Source organism: Cololabis saira, chromosome 3, assembly GCF_033807715.1.
Source record: "Cololabis saira isolate AMF1-May2022 chromosome 3, fColSai1.1, whole genome shotgun sequence".
In the NCBI taxonomy this organism is placed as follows: Eukaryota; Metazoa; Chordata; class Actinopteri; order Beloniformes; family Belonidae; genus Cololabis; species Cololabis saira.
Window position 1 is genome coordinate 40,204,990 of NC_084589.1, and position 22,917 is coordinate 40,227,906.

General features: G+C 41.9%; 1 protein-coding gene across 12 annotated transcripts in view; it reads right to left on the bottom strand.

Moving 5' to 3' along the window:
- thsd7ab (thrombospondin, type I, domain containing 7Ab) overlaps positions 1-22,917 on the bottom strand; it is a 209,447-nt gene that overhangs the window by 18,998 nt on the left and 167,532 nt on the right. For all 12 annotated transcript variants that reach the window (XR_009782174.1, XR_009782171.1, XR_009782173.1 and 9 more), the window contains 6 exons: positions 20,208-20,361; positions 18,840-18,981; positions 13,657-13,772; positions 13,058-13,175; positions 10,693-10,838; positions 7,101-7,275 (listed from right to left, as the gene is read on the bottom strand). Coding sequence is in view for 5 of the 12 variants with exons in the window: in XM_061717500.1 (XP_061573484.1) it covers positions 7,101-7,275; positions 10,693-10,838; positions 13,058-13,175; positions 13,657-13,772; positions 18,840-18,981; positions 20,208-20,361 (851 nt within the window). In the remaining 7 variants the exon portion in view is untranslated. The remainder of the gene's footprint in view (positions 1-7,100; positions 7,276-10,692; positions 10,839-13,057; positions 13,176-13,656; positions 13,773-18,839; positions 18,982-20,207; positions 20,362-22,917) is intronic.

A 22,917-nucleotide genomic window follows, 5' to 3' on the forward strand; every position in this document is an offset into this window, starting at 1 on the left:
ATATTGTGATTGAAAGAACCGCAACAAATACATAGTCGTTTACCTCGTCGAGCTGTGCAAAACTTGGAGAACAGTTGCTAAATACAGATGCAAATGAAGACGCGCTCAACCACACATACCTTTTGTTCAAACTGTGTTGGAATAGCTTGCAGCAGCTTTTTCTATTTTCTATAGTCCCCCCCCCTACCTAGCTGTAAATTGCAGATGAGACTTAAGAGATTTATATTTCCCGAACTGCTCAGCTGTATATGCACTCGCTCTGTAAACAATATAAAAACACGTCTGGCGTCTCGGTGGAGGTAGCAGGTGGGATCAGCGGTGCCGTGTTTGGGATCTAAACCCTTCAAAAGCTCCATCTTTTCCAAATAACGCTGTCTTGCAATAGGAAAACAGTAAACAGTAAATGCCTCTTTTCTCTCCCTGTTCTGGCTTCTTACGACTGATCATCTCTCCACTTCAATGCTGACTATCCACTTCTCTGCCACAACCCATAATGCAACTGCAGTTCCCAAACTCTATATATGAATATAACAATAATCAAGACTTAATCATTGCACATGGGACTGACTGTGGTGGAAGCAGCATTAAGATGCTTAAAAATAGCAATATTACTGCGGAAAAAGAGCTGTTATGTAAAAGTCCTACATTCAAGGCCCGATTTAACTGTACCTTTGTAGAACCAGCACACTTAAAGTTCTCTAGACTGATGAGAGGCTTAGTATGCATGCATATGCAGAATGTTATTGATTATTACTACTACAAAAAAAACATCACTAATGAAGCAGAAAACATTTTCCTACTTTAAACATAACTGCTCAATGCATAAAAAATAAATGTATGTATGAATGTTTTTTGCGTTTTGTTAGAATAACTGGGCTTTTTTGCATCAGTTAATACTTCAGTCTCATCTTTTCCAAATTATTTTTTTCTTTAAAAAATATTAAATATTGGAGTATAATCTAATTTTAAAGATGAATGTATCAATGACAGAAGAGGAACCTCACAAATGTATTTCTGTAAAACGTAGTATACTAAGATGTGCTGAGAGTGTGTATCAGAGGTGTTGGCTTCAGCTCACGTCAATGACGGAGGAGCTGCTTTGCATTTTCTAAATCTACCTGAAAGCTGTCCACTTGCAGTCAAATTCAGCCTTTTAATCCACTATTTTGACATATTTTATGAATGTTTTTACTGGAAATTCATTGTCTGCAAAGTTGGTGCAGAAGTTCTGTCAGTTACATGAATGTGGTTTGTCTCACGGAGCGGCGGCCACCCCTATGTGGGAGAAGGAGAGGAGCAGAGAGGACGAGGTAACATCCTCTTACAAGCAGGGAAACTACACATAATAAGCTCTGCTAGTTGAGCAAAGTGCTTCTTTGGTGCAAGGGCAAACAAATAACTACACTTCAACAATAATGCCACTAACGACTGCAAAATTTGTAATGTTTTCCAAAATTGCAAAGCGAAGCTCCTCTGTGTTTTCCATCTGGGCAACCTGATGGATTTTTCATTTGTGCGTGATGAACAATTCATTATGACCCAAAATGGAAAAGTATCAGTTTTGAAAGGAACTCAGCATTTTTATTATGTCTTTTGAAAGATGCAGGAAACAATAATCCCTCCTTCAGGGACCAGTGACACTGAAAATAACTATGTTTAAGCTGCACTATGCAGTGCACTATCAGGGGAACTCATATGGGGCTGGATCATAAACTAGGGGTTTAGTTTTCTCTCTTTTCTCTTCTGCAAGAAGTGTGTAGCTTTGCCCTATTTACCAAAAAGAAATGTTGACTTCTGTCTGTGCAGAGCAGTATGGAGGGTGCACAGGGAGCACGGCTGTGGCTGCAGGTGATGGACAGAGTCCTGCAGCTGCCGGGCGCGCTCACCTGCCTGTCTGAGCTGCATCGGACCCAGCAGCTGACAAGTCTCCGTCACAAAACCTGACAGCAACTCAGACTCAACCTTTGAAGTGTTCATTCCATGTGAAAGATTTTCTCAGTCGGTGGGGGTTGACATTCTTCCAGAGGCTTTGCCTGTCAGTCACGGTGTGGTCAGCATCTCCCTGATGTCTTTTGAATTTGTACAGATGAAAGCGCGAGTAAAAGCTTACTGCTTTCACTGAACGTCGTCTTCCATTTGTTTCAGAGAAAACAGAAACCTGTTTCATATGACGACGGTACCACAGTGGCGCAGAAAAGACGTCCTCCATAAGCCGCAGCTCTTCCTGTCTGGATTCACAATGGCGGCGTCTTTGAGGCGCTTGCCGGCTGGACCAGCAGTGGAGGATTGGATGATGCTGAAGAGCATTAACCTGCATTATGATAATGGCTTCCTTTAACGCTGCAGGCGTCGCCCTGTACCACTGCTTGAAGAAAGTAACTCTCAGAAACCGGCAGTTAATTTTTAGTCCTTTTTGAACCTGGAAACGTCTAACTAGCTCATCCTTAACCTCTCTGCACCGGTGCCTGATTGCATTTGGTTTCCTGCGCTCATTAGTGGTCCCGACCGGGTTCATCCATCGACTTCAGGAGTCGCTCTCATTACTTTCGCATCAAAGCCTTGAAAAGTCTTTCTTTGCCTCGTTTTGACACTTTAACTTGTGAATCTTAATCTTCGGTGCTTCAGCTGTCGGAGCACTTGACTTATTTTTTTTAACCTCATGATGCCTCAGACTGGTTACGGTACAGGTGGTTTGTCTTTTTTTCTCTTCATCCTTTTTTGTATTCCTTTTCAAAGCAGACCAAAGTCATCTTCAGGGGTTTCACCATGGCAGTTAAGTCCCTTTTACAACGCTGTTCAACAATTACTCCTCTTTAGTCTCCTGTTTGCTCACTCTCTCCATTTTTCTCTCCCATCATCTTTCTTGAGTCTCACGTTTTTACCGATGGGAGACAGCAGGAGCTAGAAAACACATCCTAGAAGTATCAAATATCCCTTCATATGAAATTGAATTATATTAGAGCGGGAAAGAGAAGCATTTCCTTTTTCATCTCCTTGACTATCCACAACAAAGCCCTTGCTGCTCCGTATTAATGCCTCAACAGCTCAGCAAGTCTACGACTAATGTATCTGAAAGCATCTTGAAGTTTTTGACTTGTCAGAGTTCATTTATTGCCTTTTTTGCCCCATTTTACCTGAGCAAATGAGGCTGCTAATTATGCACGACTTGATACAAGATGCAACACAATTACTGAGACACCTTCCCCCGTTACACAACGGTGTAAAACCTGACAATAAAAGGTCCAAAGTGTACCAACACTTACATTGGAGCCTGGAAAATTGGCACAAAAATGAAGCAATAGATTTTAATAGATTTTGCAGGTAGAGTGTCAAGTGTGCACATGTAATTGTCTTGTATAATCTTGTATTTTGGGAGCAATCATTTATATTCACTGGGGAAGAATACTGACCGAAAATGGTTGTTTTTGTTCGTCGTTTATGCACTAAATACCTAAATGTGTCTTTTTAAACTGTGCCCTTTGTCAAGAGACATTTTATTTTCCATTTTTGCACTTAAATGGCCCGCTTTCACACTCAACACACAGAAAGAGGTCATTGCAGCAGAAAAACAACCTTAAGTGGAATTACTCAGCTAAACCTGGAGAGCAGCAATCAGGGTTAAGGAGTGTAGTCAGGAAAAACATGGCGTCACACTGCACAAAATTACATTTGTGCCAAATAATTACCAAAAAAGCCCATTTCCTTTGACGTTCATAAATTAACTTTAAAGATTCTAAAGTATGATTTAATAGTAGTTGTCATTTAATATGTAGTGACAGGAATATGTTATAAACTTTAAAGATGGTTATATGAGAGCAAATGAATGGGGAGCTCACTGGAGCGGTTTTTCCCCTCCTCTTAATGCATTTACCTTCGATTCCAACTTCCAGACTTTTGGCCACTTTGCCAACTAGACAGCAAGAAAACATTCAGGGGCCGAGGATAATTAAATAAAACCATGCATCTGTGCACAGAGTAATATTTCTCAGGTTTTTCTGTCTGCAGCCTCATTCCTGTAAATAACAGCAGATGTCCTGCACAGCGTAGAGACGCCGCCTGGACCTGATTTCTCGCTGAAGAAAAGAAGAAAAAAAAGGCAAGTCCTCCTGTGAAGGTTGATTGTGGAGAGCCATTGCCATGTTTGTGGGTGTGCTACCCGCTGGGGCTACTCATGCTGAAAATGTGTGCACACATGGCACACTAACAGACTGACACGAGGGGGGTTGTCCTCCAAAAAGGGACATAGCTTCAGTCCTGTCAACTCCACTTCCTGTATGAAGTGTGCTACGACAACGTGATGCAACGTGCACCTGCGTTTACCTTTCTGCCAACTTCACGGTGCGGGACCATTGTAGAACTTTAATGTTGGGGATTGTCTTGATTAGTGGACATAGGTCGTGTTTCCTTTACCACTAGAATTACGCAAAACCTAAATATCGAATAGAAAAACCCCTGGAAATTGAAAAATAATTGTCAAATGTTGTTAAAAACCTTTCAGAGTCAGTTGTGACATAGTCAGTCAATCTAAAGTCATCCAAAATCTAATTTCCAGCTGTTTTCGGGCTCATTTATATGATGAAGTTGAGCTATAACACTACCTGATCATTGTGCATTACTGCATTTCATTTAACTTTCAATAATACTTTGAGTTATCATCCGCTGCCTTTGTCGTCTGCCGACTGTTTTCGCACCAGCGGTAGTAGCAATTAATCCGTCCATCCATCTATCTTCTTCAAAGTCGAGGTTATCTTTTATGAGAATTACTGTACGCTCATTTGCAAACAAAGAAGGATGGACATCTGTCCAGGAAACCCTCCAGTTTACTTTTTCAGGAAGCTTTTGCAAGCAGGACCTAAGGTTGTAATGGGTTAACGGCTTACCTCCTTTCACACGAGCCATACTGATAATCAGCACTGATAAAAATTATCAGCATCTCTGTTTTTATGTGGGGTTAATAAATAAATGCATAAAATCTACTCTCTGCCATTTAGAATGCACCAGATTGTTATTCAGTGCAATTGGATGTCAACTCCCCGTCCTGTGTTTTAAAACCCTAAGGGTTTGTGTTATCTTGCCCACACAGACTTTTTTTTTTTTTTATTGCGCCGCTTGTTCACTGCAATTCTGATGCATTTAAGTGCATGTATGTGTGTGTGTGTGTGTGTGTGTGTGTGTGTTCACACTACTTTGCTTTTATGTTTCTTTTCTCTACAAATGGAGTCAATTGAATTGCAGGGGTCAAAGCTTTCATTTGGATTCACCTCAGTCTGTTCCACCGGCAGAGCAGGTGGTCCAAACAGTCTGTGTGCGCCACATGAGGCTGAGAGCAGATCCTGACGGTAGTTCCCCCCCGCCCGCTGCTGCGAGGCCTGCGAGGGGATCATCTGACTGCTGCTCTGGTGAAAACTTCAGTGTACTTCACACTTCTCATGTGTGAGTCACTGCGAGGCCGTGTTTGTGACTACAGCATCAGCTGATTCATGCACTCGGAGTGATAAAGTGGTAAAAATAGGAGCATCAAATGAGCGTGGAGCTGAACTGTCATGATTTGAAATATAACGTCAGCAAACGAGGATATAAAAAAAAAAAAGCACTCCAAGTTGCTACAGGCCATGAAATGAACAAGCTGCTAGTAAATGTAAATCACTTATTGTACAACAGCACAGTTACGCAGAGCATGAGCCATAATATAGTCCATTTATCCTCCCTTCTGCTATGCTGGCACTTCTGATTGCTGAGGTCATGAAAGAGATACCGAGCACGACTGGGTATTACGATCTACCCCGTGACATAAGTATTTTTAGTGGCTCGGTGGTTTTATAAATCATATGCTGTTTTCACACATGAACGGCGGAGAGCGTGGAGATGATTTGATGGCAGCTTTTTCTGCAGGTGCTGTTCACACATGCACTTCAGAAACGGAGCCCTGCAGCTGGAAATGCGAGGGAGGAAGGTTGAGAGGAGGAGGTCTGTCTAGAGCGTGGCGAAGGGGGGGGGGCCCGAGACGAATGATGAATGCTTTTATGTTGATATCAAGCCATGTATTTAAAACACATCCACTGTTTCAACAAGCAAATGGTATGCAACATGCAGATCTGAAAGAAACGGCTACGTTCTCTTCACATAGCAGGGAGGACACTCTCCATAAGAAGTCCAGAGTGAATGCAGCAACTTTCCCTCCGGAGCATCTCTGAAACATCTCCGGACTGCATTGCAGGTGTGAGAACAGCCAGCTATTTTGTGGGAGTAACCTCTTGTCTGACGGTTAATGGCTGGAGTAATGTACATTAGATATTTCTGCTTGCACATTAAGCTTCGGTTGCTAAAGGACGGATATTCTACCCTTTTTTCGCAACCCAAAAGTTGAGACAATTTTCCAGTTTATTGAAATGTCCCTCTGGTATGTTTAGACCAACGTGCTCATCTTAACAGCTCACTCAGCAAACATGTCTTTAAACTCCGTTCATTCTGGTTTAAGGGGGCGGAGTCAGATGCTGAAGTTGACTCCATCCTCATTTCCGAGGGGTAGGGAGATCTGTCAACCCAGCTTTGCAGTACCCACTTCTGACGTAGGATTGGATGGAGATTAAGATGTGGAGGCTGGATAATTCTCTTTTGATCTGGATCTGTGACGTCATATTTCCCCAAGTATCTGAAAAACCTCACAGAGCAAGAAATGTTCCGACTCTGTGGTTTCAAACAAAGTGAGGAGGTTTTATCATTTGAGTTTTGGGTTAGCCATAATAATGTACAGGAACATACGGCGACACAGTCTAGCACCACATCCCTTAAAACAGCCCGTTTACATTTTCAGTGAAATGTACGACTTCTAGTGTTGATCATTACTGTACTTATGTAATGTGCTTTTCTTATTCACAATGTTAAATAAAAGTAAAGCCATAATTGATTGATTTAAGCCTCATTTCTACTGTTCAAAGGAGCTAAAAAAAATATATCCAATTCTGAGAGTCTTATCAGCCTGAGATGATGGAGCGCCGTGTTGTCACAAGGCTTATCCATCAAGTGTATGGACATGAATTAAGATCCCTCATTTAGCGGAGACGACTCATTTCCCCTGTTTCCTTGCAGAGCCTTATTACCTGGACACGGAAGGATGCAGTCCTCTTTCAGCCTGATCAGCTTGTCATCACCGACGACCACCTCCAGGCTGCTGCACAGCTCCTCGTCTACCGCGCTGACCTCGCCCTCACCGGAGCCGTCCGACACGAAGCAGGACAGGTTCCTGTAGCGTGTGCCGTGTCCACACACCACACTCTGGGAGCGCAGAAGAAGAAGAAGGTGGGTGACTGTGACTCTACACTCACCAGCCACTTTATAAGGTGTACCTAATAAAATGTACATAAAGGAGTAAAATCGGTCCCATACTAAAAGATTTATATACAAAATAATAGCTTTAATTACGTGGTTGCTCATTTCTCTTTTGTATAAGTTCTTTAGAAAGGCAAAATTATTTCTTATCTGATTTACAGTTTCCCTGAACCACATGTTCAGTTATCAATGCCTTTGAGCCAGTTGTGCTTATAGCTTTAGCCCTTTAACTTCAGTCGGTTTACACTCCCTCAACCGCACGGAGGCCTTGAGTCTCTGCATTGAGAATATTTATATGGTAAAATGTACAATAGTTTTTATTGAACACCAGTCTCAGTAAGTGCAATATATCTTCCCCCGGGATTAATGCTATTCATGACCATTCATCAAAAAATGATGCCGTTCATTCTGGTTTCATAAAGTAAACACAAACGGTGAAAAAAGAAGTTGGCAAGAAATGTGAACATCAGATAAATGCCTGCAGTCGATAGTTAAATTATTAAGCAGCTGTATTCACTGTAGCATAAACAGATCAATAAGAGATAGACGTATAGTAGGTACTACATTAGGTCTAGACAGTAATCAAACCCCAGTATCGGTGAGAAGCTTCGGCTGCATGTGGTTAAATTATCTCAGAACAAGAATGAAGTTCCGCACCAGCAGGACTACAAACTCCTGCTGTAATATAAACAAAATGAGCTTTTGTGAATATTTTTTTGTTATAAAAGCATTAGCAAAGAGCAGGACTGCTCATGTTTTACCCATTGTCATTTTGGGAGCACATGTTGTGAGCAGCACGCTGCTTCAAGGGAGACTTGGTGATAAAAGTATAAAATGAATAAAAAAATCCAATGTCGGACGAACACTTTCTTAATTACTGTCAAGAAACTGACAGCAAAAGTTGACTCAAGTTGTTTGCTTTTTCAAAACTGAATTCATCTCACTAAAATGTGGAGAAATGTGCCTTTTTATGACCGAAAACTTTAAGGTCCGACTTTGGCATAACAGGCATGTAAAAGATGAATTGTGGTGTTTAGAGAGCAGAGAAAAAAACACAGGCTATAGAAATCATGATTAGAGAAATAAAGTATCAAACTTATTACTTAATGTAAGAAAAGGCAACGGCCCGTGGATCGATCTTTCCACAGAAGGGATAGTCAACATTGTTCCAACCTCTATCCGATACAATATGTCACGCTGAAGTTGCTCTTTTCTCCTGGGCAGGTTATACATCTTTCTGATGAAGACTCCATTTGTAGCTAGATATAAAGTGGGCAATATTAGACGCGGTTGCCATCTCCAATCTGACCACTAAATGTCAGTGATTGCTTACATCAAGCTTTAACCGTGGCTGCTTCCAGGAATACTTCCAGCCTTCATCCAAATGTTCCCCAAGAAGCTCTTCACTTTTCTGTCATTTATATTCTTTAGTTTCTAAACCCACACACTGAAAACCTAAGCAGACTGAGTAATTTGCACAGAAAAGAGACAAAAAGAGAAAGATGTAACACCTCTAGGTGCCTTTACATCATCTTAGAAATTGCATAAATTGGAACTGTGAAACAAAATGTGAACAACGGAAGCACTTTTAATTTGCATAAACTCCCATATATCACAGAAGAGTTTTCATGCTCCATGATGTTGTTTTTTCACGGGGAAAAGGAAATGCATAACCATAAAAGAAACACTTTCGGCATCAACAGGTCACATGACGTAGCAACTGGCTCCCTTGGGCGTGATGCTAAAGCCTGGCTGTACCTCGTCTGGCCATATTTGTGATGGACTGTTCTTTCTTCACATCCAATCATCTGGATATGATGCATAAACAGATGCGTTTTTAACGGGAGCAATAAGCACGCAATATTTCTACAAATCACAGATGGTTTAACATTATAGGATCTGCTGGCTGAGGTTCATGAAGTAGCTCCTGGAGTTGAAAAAATAAATAAATCAGGACACAGCAGCACTCTGGAGTTCCTGTCCATCCTTAAAGCTCACAAAGACTTTTTTTTGTGGGGGGGTATCTGAAATATTTTCTCACCACAGACCCATTTATACTAAGCCAAAAGATGCAAATTTCTTTCTTTGGATGTTGTCTTGTTTTGGCTGCACTCTGGATACTATCAATTTACCTTCTGACATCACTGTGAAACTTGTGAAGGGAAAGTAAATAAATAAATAAATAAATCAATGTGATGCCTGTGCGCTGTCCGGTGCTGAAGTTTTTCATCATTACTCCATGTCTGTGCTGTACCTGGCAAAACTTAACTATTACATAATTTATCAAAAGCTGCATAAATCGCCCTGAAGTGCTGAATTTACTGCTCCTGCATGAAATCATGGAAAGTATCCCTCAGACACGACTGGCTCCCATTTAAGATTCTTGCCTAGTGACAGTTTGTTGCAGATGTCTACATCTATTTAGAGTACAACTAAATACAAACAATAATCATGATGCTGATAATATTAATGGATTGGTTGCAAAAATAGAAATGTATCTGCCGCAATTAGAGTTTTTGGGTATCCATCCTTTTAATTATTTATAGGATAGGGTCATTAATTCTCCTGAAAGATTTCTCCACCGGCTGGTTTGTTCAGTAATCACTACCTCAAAGAGCCCATTGTACCTAATCTACAGTGTTGTGTTTTGTATGGTGGTTTTGGGGCACCAAGTGCAGTATAACGCTAAGGAGTGATCATTTTAGTACCCAGTATAAACATGGATTTGGATCCTGCAGGTTAAAGGCTTCAAACCTCCAACCTCTCAGGAAGGTTGCCAACTGCTGTTGAGAGCAAAGCATGAAGTCAGACTGCAGCTGGTCATTTTACTTCTTTATATGAACCAGATCTGCCTATTGACATATGACAACATAATTATGAGTACTTAATGTCAACTTACAGCCCTTGACATTTGATAAAGTTAACTGAGGTAAGCAAAGGATGTGAATGAATAACAGTGTCCTCCCTCTAACCTGCATTAACGCTTGAAAAGTTTTGGTTTATGAGGTAAAACATAGCAGTAGACATTTTTATTAATTTGACCTGAAGGGACAAGTGTTCGGGCTGCCGAATTTCTTGGCTGAGGTATTGGTTTACTGTAATGTATCTGAATTAAAGATGCATTAGATTGATTTTTGCTGTCCATCTCTGGAAATAGCTGCATAAGCAGAGATTTGATTAGGTTGTTCATCAACGGAGAAGACTCCATTATTTTCTGAGAAATCCATCGTTTGGCTCGTACTCTTCTGTCATTGATCTCAGGGACCTGTCAAAGTTTCATTCTTGTTGCTCCCAGAGGTCGGTACAGTTACTAATATTTAATGTCCCTGGATTATGGTGCAATGCGATGATTTATGGACGTACCTCCACCCGGCACTCAGACCAGGAGCTGTACTGCCAGCGGTAACAGGGCCGGACGGGGCAGGGCTTCCACTGCTCCATCTGAGAAGGACACGGTCGCCCGTCGCCCTGCGAGGCCTGGACCACCGATCGCTGCCGCCCCATCTTACCTGCAAGAGGTAAACGCCAGTGGATTATTCTCTTCCTGAGACTTTCTTGCATTTGTCACTATATTTTTCCCATTTTCCCATTTTTTTTCCCACTATATTTTTCCCAATGCTCAGAAAAATATGTCAGTAAGAGTCAGTAAGAGCTTGTTTTCTTCCCTATCAGTGACTGTTGGGGTTCACTGCACAGCAGTCACCCTTTCCCTCTGTAAACAACACATTTCAGATGCATGTGTGTTTGTTTTGAATGCATTAAAGAAATCGTACTCTGCGCAGTTTCGCTTAACAGAGCAGCATTTTTCTAAACGTCCTAAAATGCAGCACTTTTGCTCGACAGTCTTGATTGGCTCTCGGCCCGACTGGAGTAAAATGGTATTTATCTACATCAATCAGCAAGCCCTGTTTGAATAAATCCAGTGCATCTCAGATCCTCAGGGAGCGTTTAATCCGAGTGCAGAACTGAAGTTATGAATTAGCCGAAGCACTACCCACAAACCGTTCAAACACATTTCAAAATGCAACCCTTCTGTCTACCTGCTTTAAAACGCCCACACTCACATCTCAGAACCCTACATTTGTTGCATATCCCGCTTTCATTTTCAAACCTTTTATCCATCTACTCACCTCAGGATGCTTACGTGCTCACCTGGAACACAAAACATGAACCAGTCTTCCCACACACTCGCACAGAATCTGCTAAACCTCGTCTGTTATTCCAACAAGAGAACCTCCCACACGCTGTCACACAAATACACAAACATATCACACGAGGCCCCCTCCTGATCTTTTCAACTTTGTTAAACTTTTATTGTATTACTTTTAAATTAACAGCTGTAGCAGAAGCCTCTGCTTCAAAGCGCTCCGGCAGCCTGAGGAGGGGGGGGAGATGTAAAGGTTACCGGTACAAGCAGGAAACAGGAGGCTGATTATCTGCTGGTTTCTGTAACGCAATAGCCCCTAAATAAAGACTTCCTTCCTTGGCTTTTGTTGGGTTTTTTTTTACCGGAAAATGTCTTACAGTGCTTGTTGCAGTCATTAGGGATGATTTGCTGACTATTTTCTGGAGATCATGTGTTGCATGGCGTTATCATGCGTTTATCTGCATCATGTTCATCTTTACAGCTTAGAGCAGTTGGTCACAGCCACTGGGCATCAAGAGGTAGGCTGTATTTGTCTCTCTCTAACCAAACTACATATTCTTTCTGGGTTGCTTTCATTTTAGTACAATTATTCCTAAATTCAGACTAAGAAATGTGCAAAAATATTCGTCGTGTTTAATAAATATTTGGCTCTGCAGAATTGCTTTACTGACTAAATCAACAGCAGAAAGGTGGAAAGAGTAACCTGATCTAAGGTGGAATATAAGCAGCTGTTGCCAGTAAATGAAACAATTTAAGGAAAAATAGCTGTATAATGTGTGTATGTGTGTGGATAGGTGATGAGAAAAGTGTTTTAATGTTCTTTGCAGAACCCAAAACAAAGTTAAAAGGCACCACATGAGTGTACCATTATTGAACAGGCGTATAATTGTATAATTTAACTTTTGGTTTGCGTTCTTGCTTTGGGTTTTTTTACATTCACACTTTCGATCTGCAGCGGAATTAAAGTTCAGTCAGCTGATGTGTAATTATTGATGAAACAAGATCCCGTGGCCCGGCTAATTTTAAGGTCTGTGCATACAGTACCTTAACATGCAGCACTATTAAAAACAAACAAACGACTAATGTTAGGATTCAGAGAATATCATGAACTGACATTTGCACTTGACTCCAACTTCAAAACTTGCTGCATTCAATACGTAAGAAGTGGGAGGTTGAAAACCTTTCACTTTGCAATTTACATGACCTTTTTAATCAGTTAAATAGCTCACTTAAGTACGAAATGAGCTCAGAACACGTCACGAGTTCATCATCCTGCAAAGAGACTACGAAATCTGATTTTATGATGGTGCTCGGTTTTTTTTCCCTTAAAGGGAAGCTGGAGTTTTGTTCCAAATGGGAATTTTTAAAGTTGGATCTTTGTTGTAATGACATTAATTTAAATGTTTCCACCCACCCTGTAACTGTTGCGTCACTTCAGCATTCCTGCCAGGAGTGTTTTAGCAACCTGGACCACCACAGTGCATAACTATTTAAGACACTTTTGGGAAATTATTCCGTCATTTAAATAGATTTAGTGTAATTGCTTCAGTCGGAAATGCATCATCTGTTTTTGAATCTTACCCTCCAACCCGCAGGTCTGGGTACAGTCCGACCAGGCCGACCACTCGGACAGCTGACAGTTGACAGGACACTCAACCACGCAGGAGATGTTCATCTGCCACTTCCTCTCCAAATTCAGCTGCAAACAAACGCTCGGATATGAAAAGGTTCTTCACGAAATGATTCACATCTCGGGCGATCGTCTGTTGCACAGCGAACTCAATCTGTTACATCCAGAGAGCAGCTTGACCTCTCCGTACTGCAATTCCCACAAGTCTTTGTTCTGGCAAAAGGGCAGACTGTTGGGCAGCATCAGGCCAGCAGAGCTGAAATATCAAAGCTGTGAAAGCCATTCTGACAAAATGTGCGTTTGTGAATGAGCCAGATGATGAAAAGGGCCAAGGGTTAAAGAGCTGCGGGGACGGCTCTGTCACAGCCTGCCGGCTACAATTACAGGGAGCCCAAACACTTTGTGAATGAATCGAGTGCTCCGCCTGGAGCACGGCAGCAATCTGTGAATATTTCATGTTGCTGTGGCCGTCGCAGTACGAGGATGGTTGGGTAATGCATTGAGGTGGGATCAAAAGGAAAAACTGAAGAAGAAGTCCTGCAGGTCTCACCTCCTCGCAGAACTTCATATCAACGGATTTGCCGTCACTGCGAACGCAGTCGAGCATCCGGGTCTTGATGCCGCTTCCGCACACGGCGTTGGGACTCAGCTGACAGGTGCTCCAGTCTGAGGAGAAGCAACACATTCATACCGTTTTTGTATATTAACAAAGGAAAATAACTTACCCTTTTTCCTCATTTGCAGTTGAATAACAATTATATCAGTGTTTCCCAACCTCGGTCCTCAAGGCCCCCTGTCCTGCATGTTTTAGATGTTACCCTGCTTCAGCACACCGTGATACAAGTGTCTGTGTCATTAACAGAATTGTGCAGGCCTTGATGACAAGTTAATTAGGACCATTAATTAGAATCAGGTGTGTTGGTGCAGGGTAACATCTAAAACATGCAAGACAGTGGGCCTTGGGGACCGAGGTTGGGAAACACTGAATTATATCATTTTTACATTTTTCTTTTTAATCACAGTGTCAGTAGTGTTGTTTTATGTGCTTCTGAAACTGCTGCGAGAGAAAAATCGTTAGCGTTCCTGTGTACAGTATAAAGCAGGCTTCCTTTCTGCACAAGCGAATGTTATAGTCGGATCACTTGACTGCTAAGACATACAATCCTGCTAAAATATCTTTTTTTTTTTTTTTTTTTAATTTGACAATATTTAAGTGAATGGCTCTGTAACACCTTCTTCTGTGCGCCTTGATGTCTTAACTGTGTCTACTTTCGGTTCTAATTACGTTTTGGTTTCTGAATAATTGAATTTGAGGGAATAAATGTATATTAACATATTTGCTGGCTACCTTTAGGTTGCAGGAGGAAGGTGGTGACGCTGACATTAATAAACACGCAACATTTGCATTCAGGTGGAATTGTGTTCGTGGACAATGTTTCCAAAAACTTGTTGGAGGAATCGTTGGCAGTTTCGCTGCTCCAAAATGTTCACCGGCTGGTCCTACCTTTTGTGGGTCTGGTGACCTTAGGTATTTGCACTGAAAACAACTGCTCTGCTTGTCTTAGAGCTGAAATATGCTAAATGCTTCAAAGATGCTGACGCCTTCGCACTCGCTTTGGGTCGCTTTTAGAGCCTCATCACCACAAATACGGCCAATTTGATCCATTATTTACTTAAAAATCTTCCTTATAGCAGCTCCACGTTTGATTAAAAGGCTGTAATTGCCAACAAAAACATTGCTCTTAAATATATGCACCTGATACAAACATGTTGGTATGGAAATGTGGAAACCCATTGTGCATCTATGCATCCAAGTCTCGCCTCACTTCAAGTTTACCGAGCTTACAGTACGACTCCTGATGATTGTTACCTGCTAAAAGCATGCAGGTTTACTACAAAGAGGAAATAGTTATTAGCATTCAGCAAGTCATTGATGCTGAATTTACCTCCCAGAGCGCGAGCAGCAGGTCACAACATTCTTTTTTTTCTCTTTGTACATCACCACAAAGGAATCTAAATGAAAGTCTATACTCGAATAACAAAGGCATCCAGACTGTTGAAAAATAGATAAATGTACTGCATTAACTTTTCAGCACCAAATATGTTTTTGACAGATTTTTTTTCCCCATCCTCAGTGGAGGCCATCGGTGGAATCATCACAATCATTGATCTCCAAACAAGAGACGCCTTTGTTAATGGTACGTGGAGACACCACCTCAAGATGCTTTTAAGAACAGATTAGACTGCCTGAAAACATTTAAACTATGCGTTTATAGAGCTGCACTTTCAGCTCTGATTCAGTTAAATCCCTTCAAAACGGGCGGGATGGGGTTCCACAGTACAGATGATAATGAATTGAAGAATGATGCATAAACAACCCCAGAGCTCTGGAGGATCCGCCCGCAGCCTGCACGTCTCCAAATGACACCCACTTCAAGAGCACTATCCGTGCTCCTCGTGACTCTCTGAGGGCATTTGTTTTTCAGAGCGTCAAGTAGCTCTGATGAGGGGATAAAGACAATAATAAATTATGTTGAATGCACATGATTGCACTTTCAAAATGGATAACTTGCAGAAAGAACGAGGAATCTAAACTGACGGATCGAGACAGTCGGTCAACTCACGCTCTGATCATTAGTCTAACGATACTCGTAGTTTATCATCATTGCTCCCATGGATTACATAAACTGGAATACTGGAAGCGCTGCCTAACAACTTTGTTCTGTGTTCAGATGACCAGCTCAGATCGGATTTTTAGCACATCCTGATTGAACCGAAAAACGTTTTGTTTTTTCTCTTTCCGGTGCAGACCTTCACAGACACGAAATGTCATTTGATCAAGCAGGATTAGACATGGGCCAGTTCTGGCTGCGTTGGTTACCATAGCAACCATGTGACTCAGCAAGGAGTCACATTGAGAAACCTCAGCAAGGACAGGTCAGACCTTGACCTGATGATTGCAATATATATAATGTGGAGGATCAGTCAGGGAGATCAGCTTCTGTTCAGATATGCTTTAAAAATCAGATTTAGGCTGCAACGTGAGCACGGTTCCCCCTGTTCCCATCCTTAGCGTCCCGAGCGTCGGTGCCTGCAGAAGGAGGCAGGCCTGCCACTTAGAAATCAGCTGACGAGTCAAAGACGGGGATTGTTTGCTTCTTGAATAAGCAAATTAACTAATTTTAAATGCTGATTTAAAAAGAAAATCCAACTCAAAGCTTTTTTCCTCTTATTTACTTACATGCTGACCTACTGAGGTGTTCAGCCATCAACTACAATGAACCACAGCCACATGTGCATATATTCTACCTCTTCTCCTCAACCCTCTATTATTTCTACGAGCTTTTCTTCTGTGTGATGCACAAAAATAAGGCGATTAAATTCAAGTACCTCGGATCTTCTAGACATTTCAGTCCTTGCATGTGGAAAGGATGTTTGAGGCTGTGATTGCTAAAATAATCAGATCTGATTAGAGTCGGCTGGGATTCTTTTGTAGACATCAGCCTGCTTCCCTGCACGAATAACAGAAGAACTGAAAGATGTAACAACACTGAGACTGGAAGAAGTAAAAAAAATCATATCAGACACTTGTGATAATAGTCTGACCCTGTCAGTTTCAGATAACAGCTGATTTTTTTCGTCATGGCTTTTCTCACTAAATATGGCTCAGATTTCAAAAACTGTGCGCCGATCCATTTCAAATAGGACTGGATTGATGACTTTGAAGGATGTGCATATTTCACAATAATGACAATAATCCCAGTATTCATAATTATATTTGTCCAAAAAAACAACCAAAAGCTATTCAATAATCTTGTTAAATCCTTAAAACTGAGTCTATACACTATACAGCTTTTAAATGCTTTCAACTCAAATCCACCGTGGTAGTTTACAAGAAGAAAAGAAAAAGAAAACATGAATGCAAATGGATGTATTGAAGTCACACGAGACCTGCGATTTTTCAGCTTCTGTACTTGAGCATATCTTCAGCTGGTGTGGGATGAAATGCTGCATCTGTCATCCAAAAAGTGAGAAGCAAGAGCCGACACACACAAACGAACAACGCTGCATCATGTTACTCTGAAAGTTCCACTTTGCTCGGGATCTCATGACTTTTACAGAAAACATAAATAAATATTGGATACTTTTACAGCATTACAGACTGAGCAGTACTATAAAGATTAATTACCAGCTACGTTACTGACACAAAAATCACTGTTCCATCAGATCACTGAACCTGATAGATGTTTTAGGATGTAAATGACATCTATACAAAGTTCTTAGTTTCATTTTCGTTAGCTGCAACAAGTTTACCATGGGATGCTGAGTGAGAATATTTGATTATTGCTTTTGGTGTTTGGCAGTAAAAGAGACTCACCTCACCTCACCAGTGTGGCTCTCTAGTAAAAGCAAGTTAATTGCTCTCAAGCCTCCGTCTGATGCTTCCATGTAACAGACTATTACATCGTCAATAAAGAGGGTGTTTAATGCTTGTAAAATCTCTCTTATAACCAATCGATCTGGCTGCCATCAGAAGCCTTTCAGCATTGCGTGTGTTCTGGCCTTATGGTCTTTTATCTCAGTTAAGGTGTCAGTACCTTTTAATAACAAAAGAGAGCTTAAAAAAAGGGTGCAAAAGCAGGAAAAATTGAAGAATTTCATAAAATATGCCATCCTGCTTACAAAGATGAGCGGCTGTTTTTAGCTGCAGAGCTCGTTTGCAACTCGGGGAATTGTGCATTCTTCTGCAGAGCGCCGTGCGACTCTCTGGGGAATGAAAATAAGGCGAATGCAACAAGAAAAAGCAAAAGTAAAAAAAAAAAGAATTGACACAAAGGAAAGAAATGGTGAAAAATGGGGGAGTTTGGATGGTTTCTGTATAACCTCTGCTTATTTATTATGCACATACTGTATACCCTGAAATGCTTGCCTGAGACTGAACCAAACAGTAAGGATTATGTCATGAATCCCAGAATAGGGAACAGAAAAAGGAAGGCAGAGTCACAGAGAGCGAGGGACTGCAACAAATCTATCATCATAAATTCTGATGAAACTGAGCAGTGCCAACCTCTCTCCCTGTTCAGTTTCAGTTATGTACACGTGGCGTATCCTGCAGATTAGAGAGCTTGCAGAGGCTACTGGTTCAGAAAGCTTTTGGAAATCGTTCACTTTTAACACCAAATGTATTTTCTGTGTTTTTAGCAAATCTGAGCGAGACATTTAATCACAGCGGCACACTGCCAGCTGTGTTACTTCAACTTGGCACCTAATGGCTGCAGCTGCATGGATCTGAAGACAAACAGAGAGTGTGAACGTTCTACCTCCATTTCAAAAGCAAAGCGACAGTGATAAACAACCAAGGAAAAGAGAAAAAAAAAGTATTTTAGCACGTTATCAGAGGAGTTTTGCAAGGAGCAGCAGTGAGCGCAGCTCAAAGCAGCTCCATTAGAGGAAGGTTTGCAATTATCTCAACCAAACAAGTAAAGGTGATAAGGCAGCTGAAAACAAGAAATAGATGAGTTATTTGTGGTCTTGCTGTTAAAACTAGTGAGCAGTTTATTCTGAGCGGCAGTCTGTGCAAACAGAGTTGGTGACAGTTGGATATAAATCCTATGTTTAAAAGGGCTTATTTCATAGCAGGATTTGATTCAGAAATGTGGACACGTGCCACTCTCAGGGCACACGTGGCTGTCCGCTTTCACAGAGAAGGGAGTTCTTTCGCATTTCCTGTACCTGTGACGTTGTAGAAGTAGTTGAAGCAGTTGAGGTTGAGATTGCAGGGCTCCTTGTCGGTTGTTTCTGGACACTCTCTACCGACGCTGGGGGATCGAAGCGGGTACGCCGTCCGATTTCGATTATTGCTTCTGGTGCAGGGCTGGAACAGAGACTCCCCTTTAAAAACTCCAGTTTTAGGAATATATTAATAATGCAGAAGTTTGAATCCGGGAGAGAAAAATGTAAAGTGCTAACTGTTCAAACTCATCAGGACATAATTCAATCCAGTATTGATTCTTTACCAGCTCATTCCTGTATCTCACAGGAATGTATTCCCAATGATAAAGAAGAGATAACCCATCGCCATCTTTTTTCCCCAGAATGCAGAATTCTATTTTTCCAACCAGAAAAAAGGGTTCAAAGAGAGATACTGCTGAATTGGTGAGCCACCAGATTCTCACACAGGAGAGAGTTGGAGGAGGAAATGACAGCCTTCTGAATGGCTCCATTGCCAGTGTGATGAATAAAACATGTGCGAGGCCCCACTGGTGCCACTGCAGACTCCATGTCGAGACTGGGATTGTGGGAAGCTGGTGCACCGAGCACTTTCGGAGAGAATGGGGTGTGATTAACAATGACCAAGGCGCCGCTGAGAGAACAGCAGGTGGAACCGGGGCAGTTGATGCAGCTTTTGTTTACTTCCCTTGTCTACCTGAGGCATGGCGGTGGACTAAATAAAGCACATCTCATGAGAGTCGGAGCTTCTAAACGTTAAGCAACAATAATTTTAATCGACTGTCTATTCTTTCTGGCTTGAAAAAGACAATTAGTAGCAGGAAATACCAAGTGGTCCAATCATTTGTTGCTGTCCGCGTCGACACAACACATAGTAATAGTTCAGGAGAGGTACGTGTCGGGTTATGGCAGACGGTATCGCCCAGGGCTCCTTGCTGCGCTGCACATATGTCATCGGTTCAGTGTAAAATCATCAGTAAATCATGCCTTACATTCTACTCTCACTGCATTTCAAAGTCACTTTTCAATATGAAATTAAAAATGTAACAAGTAGCCCGCTCTGTAGCTGCAGGTTTGTGCATTATGAAACATATGTCGGTTCCCCCCATTTTCTCCTGCTTCTCACTTCGTGCAGCTCCTGTACTCCTGTCCTTGGTGGAAGAGAAATAACCTGTTGAAAAAGATTCGTTCACTGCTCTCAATAAAGTGAAGTTAAGCTCTGAATTCCCTGAGCCTCAGGGAAGAATATTTGTGACAAGAAAAAGATATCAAGATAAATCTCAGTGGGCTTCACAGTAGTCTGCCCTTCCCTGTATCTGCAGCATGCCAGGCAGCCGAGCTGCTGTTTCCTGATCTGGGTTGGGTTCTCACCAGGCTGCAGCGGCTCCAGGGACCCCAGTCGTTGAGGACGCAGTCCTCGGGGCAGGGCAGCCGGCTCTCTCTGGCCCCCAGGGGCATCTCCTCCGGGTCACACAGGTAGTCCTCCACTGACTCCGACGGGCCGTCCACGGTGTTGAGCATGCACCTGCGGGATCAGGCAAGCAATGAATGAGTTAGTAATTAGGATCTATACATGTGTGCAAACAACGAGCAGTAAGGATGGACTTTTATTTTACAAAAATAGCTTCTCAATTTAAGTTTTTTGTCAAATTAAAAAGGTTCCACTGTATATCACATGTATCAAACTCGAGGCCTGCGGGTCAAATCCGGTCTGCCTCTTTATCTGGCCCTCTGGAGATTAAAAGTCATAATTTGTCTAATCAAAGCAGCTGCTCTCCATCATGCAGAAACCTTATGTACTGACACAAACTTCATTCATGATCTTGATGTGGACCAAAATGAAAATGAGTGTGACACCCCTGGTATATCATGTTGTCTGAGCTCATAGACTTAACGTAAAAAGAAAGCAAATTTGTATTTGGTAGATTATTTCTTTGTTGTAACAATGCTTCTTGGCAATAAATCTTATACTGTTGGAAAGTTTGTTTATGTCCCTTTTAAATGGTGCCACATTTGTAAGGAACATGCATTTGTGGGATGCAGCAGAGCTGAATGTGTGAGAAAAATTTGCCAAATCTTCTCTGCCGATGCCAAAAAAGCTTGTTTTGCTGCTGTTATAGACTGTACTGGAACATGAACATCTGGAGGAACATTATATTCCTCGTACGGTCAAAGTGTGGAGAAGACGTGAAGAACGTGCATCAAGTTCAAAGCTCTGCTTCTGGCTTACCAAACAATTACCCAAACGGCTCCTGCCTTCCTTCACTCCTTCATCCAGAGCTTCACTCCTTCTACCTTCACTCCTTCATCCAGAGCTTCACTCCTTCTACCTTCACTCCTTCATCCAGAGCTACACTCCCTCTACCGTCACTCCTTCATCCAGAGCTTCACTCCATCTACCGTCACTCCTTCATCCAGAACTACACTCCCTCTACCTTCACTCCTTCATCCAGAGCTACTCTCCCTCTAGCGTCACTCCTTCATCCAGAGCTTCACTCCCTCTACCGTCACTCCTTCATCCAGAACTACACTCCCTCTACCTTCACTCCTTCATCCAGAGCTACTCTCCCTCTACCTTCACTCCTTCATCCAGAGCTACTCTCCCTCTACCTTCACTCCTTCATCCAGAGCTACTCTCCCTCTACCTTCACTCCTTCATCCAGAGCTACTCTCCCTCTACCTTCACTCCTTCATCCAGAACTACACTCCCTCTACCTTCCACCACCACGTGGTGTGAAATCAGTAACCAGACTCTTCTCCTCCGTTGTTCCCCGATGGTGGAATAACCTACCAAACTCTGTGAGATCTGCAGGGTCTGTATCTACTTTTAAGAGCAAGCTAAAAACTCAACTCTTTAAGGAGCACTTCTGCATTTAGTAAGCTGCATGCACTTATGACAAGATGGTGTATTTTTAGACATAGCTTTCTTATATAAAAGGGAAGAAAAAAAAAAATATATATATATATATAAAAAACAGCAGAAAAAGCACTGGCATGGCAGCGCCCGTATCCAACTGGACTCTCAGCAGTCTGACCAGCACTGATCCAGCTAGACCCTGTGATTTCTTGCCTGTGTTGTTCTCTCAGATGTAAGTCGCTTTGGATAAAAGCGTCTGCTAAATGACAGTAGTAGTAGTTGTAGCAGTAGTAGTAGTAGTAGGATGGAGTGGCTTGCCAGCAGTCCTGACCTCAACCTCATTGAACACTTGTGGGATCAGCTTGGGCGTGACGTTACTGCCAGAGTGACCAACACAACCACGTAAGCCGACTTGAGACAAATGCTGGTTGCAGAGCGAGATGCCGTCCTGCAGCAGCGTGACCAGGCTGGTGACCAGCATGAGGAGGAGGTGCCAGGCTGCTGTGGCTGTGTCTGGTTCCTCCACACGCTACTGAGGCTCCCGTTTGTTAAATGGAGCAGTTGTTAAGTTGCCAATATGTGTTGTTTCTGCAAACTTCAAATCCTCCAACCCACCAAACACCAAACAAGACTCAACAGCAAAACAAGCTGTTTGGTATTAGCAGAGAAGATTTGGCAAATATTTCATGGGAACAACCCACATACTCTGCTCTGCTGCTCATCCCACGAATGCAAGTTCCTTACAAATGTGGCACAAATAAATAATCTACCAAGCACACATTTCCTTAGTTTATTTACCTATTTTTTCTTTGTTAGGAAAAGATTGTTATATATTTTTTAAATTATGTCCCTACAAGTAAAAACTGAGAATTCACAGTGCTTTTTTTGTGTATGTTTTGCAAGTGAGTGAAAATAACATTCAAAGGAACCTGTGGATCCGACTCCTGTAAAGAACTGCCAAGACGAACATCCCATCTCTGTGTAGAAGGTTAACTTGAAATCAATCACATTCTTTACGTTTCCACCGCATTTCAGAAGACGTCCTGCTTTAATTCTCCAGTGACCCGTTAAATTTAATCAAGTAAGACCGCTTCAGCATGAACACATCTTAATTAATCATCAGTCTCTGAATTACTGAACCACCAAATATGATACAAAAGGTCCATATGACCATTACAATGCCTAGAGTTTTATATGCAACATACTTGATCCACTTTACAACTC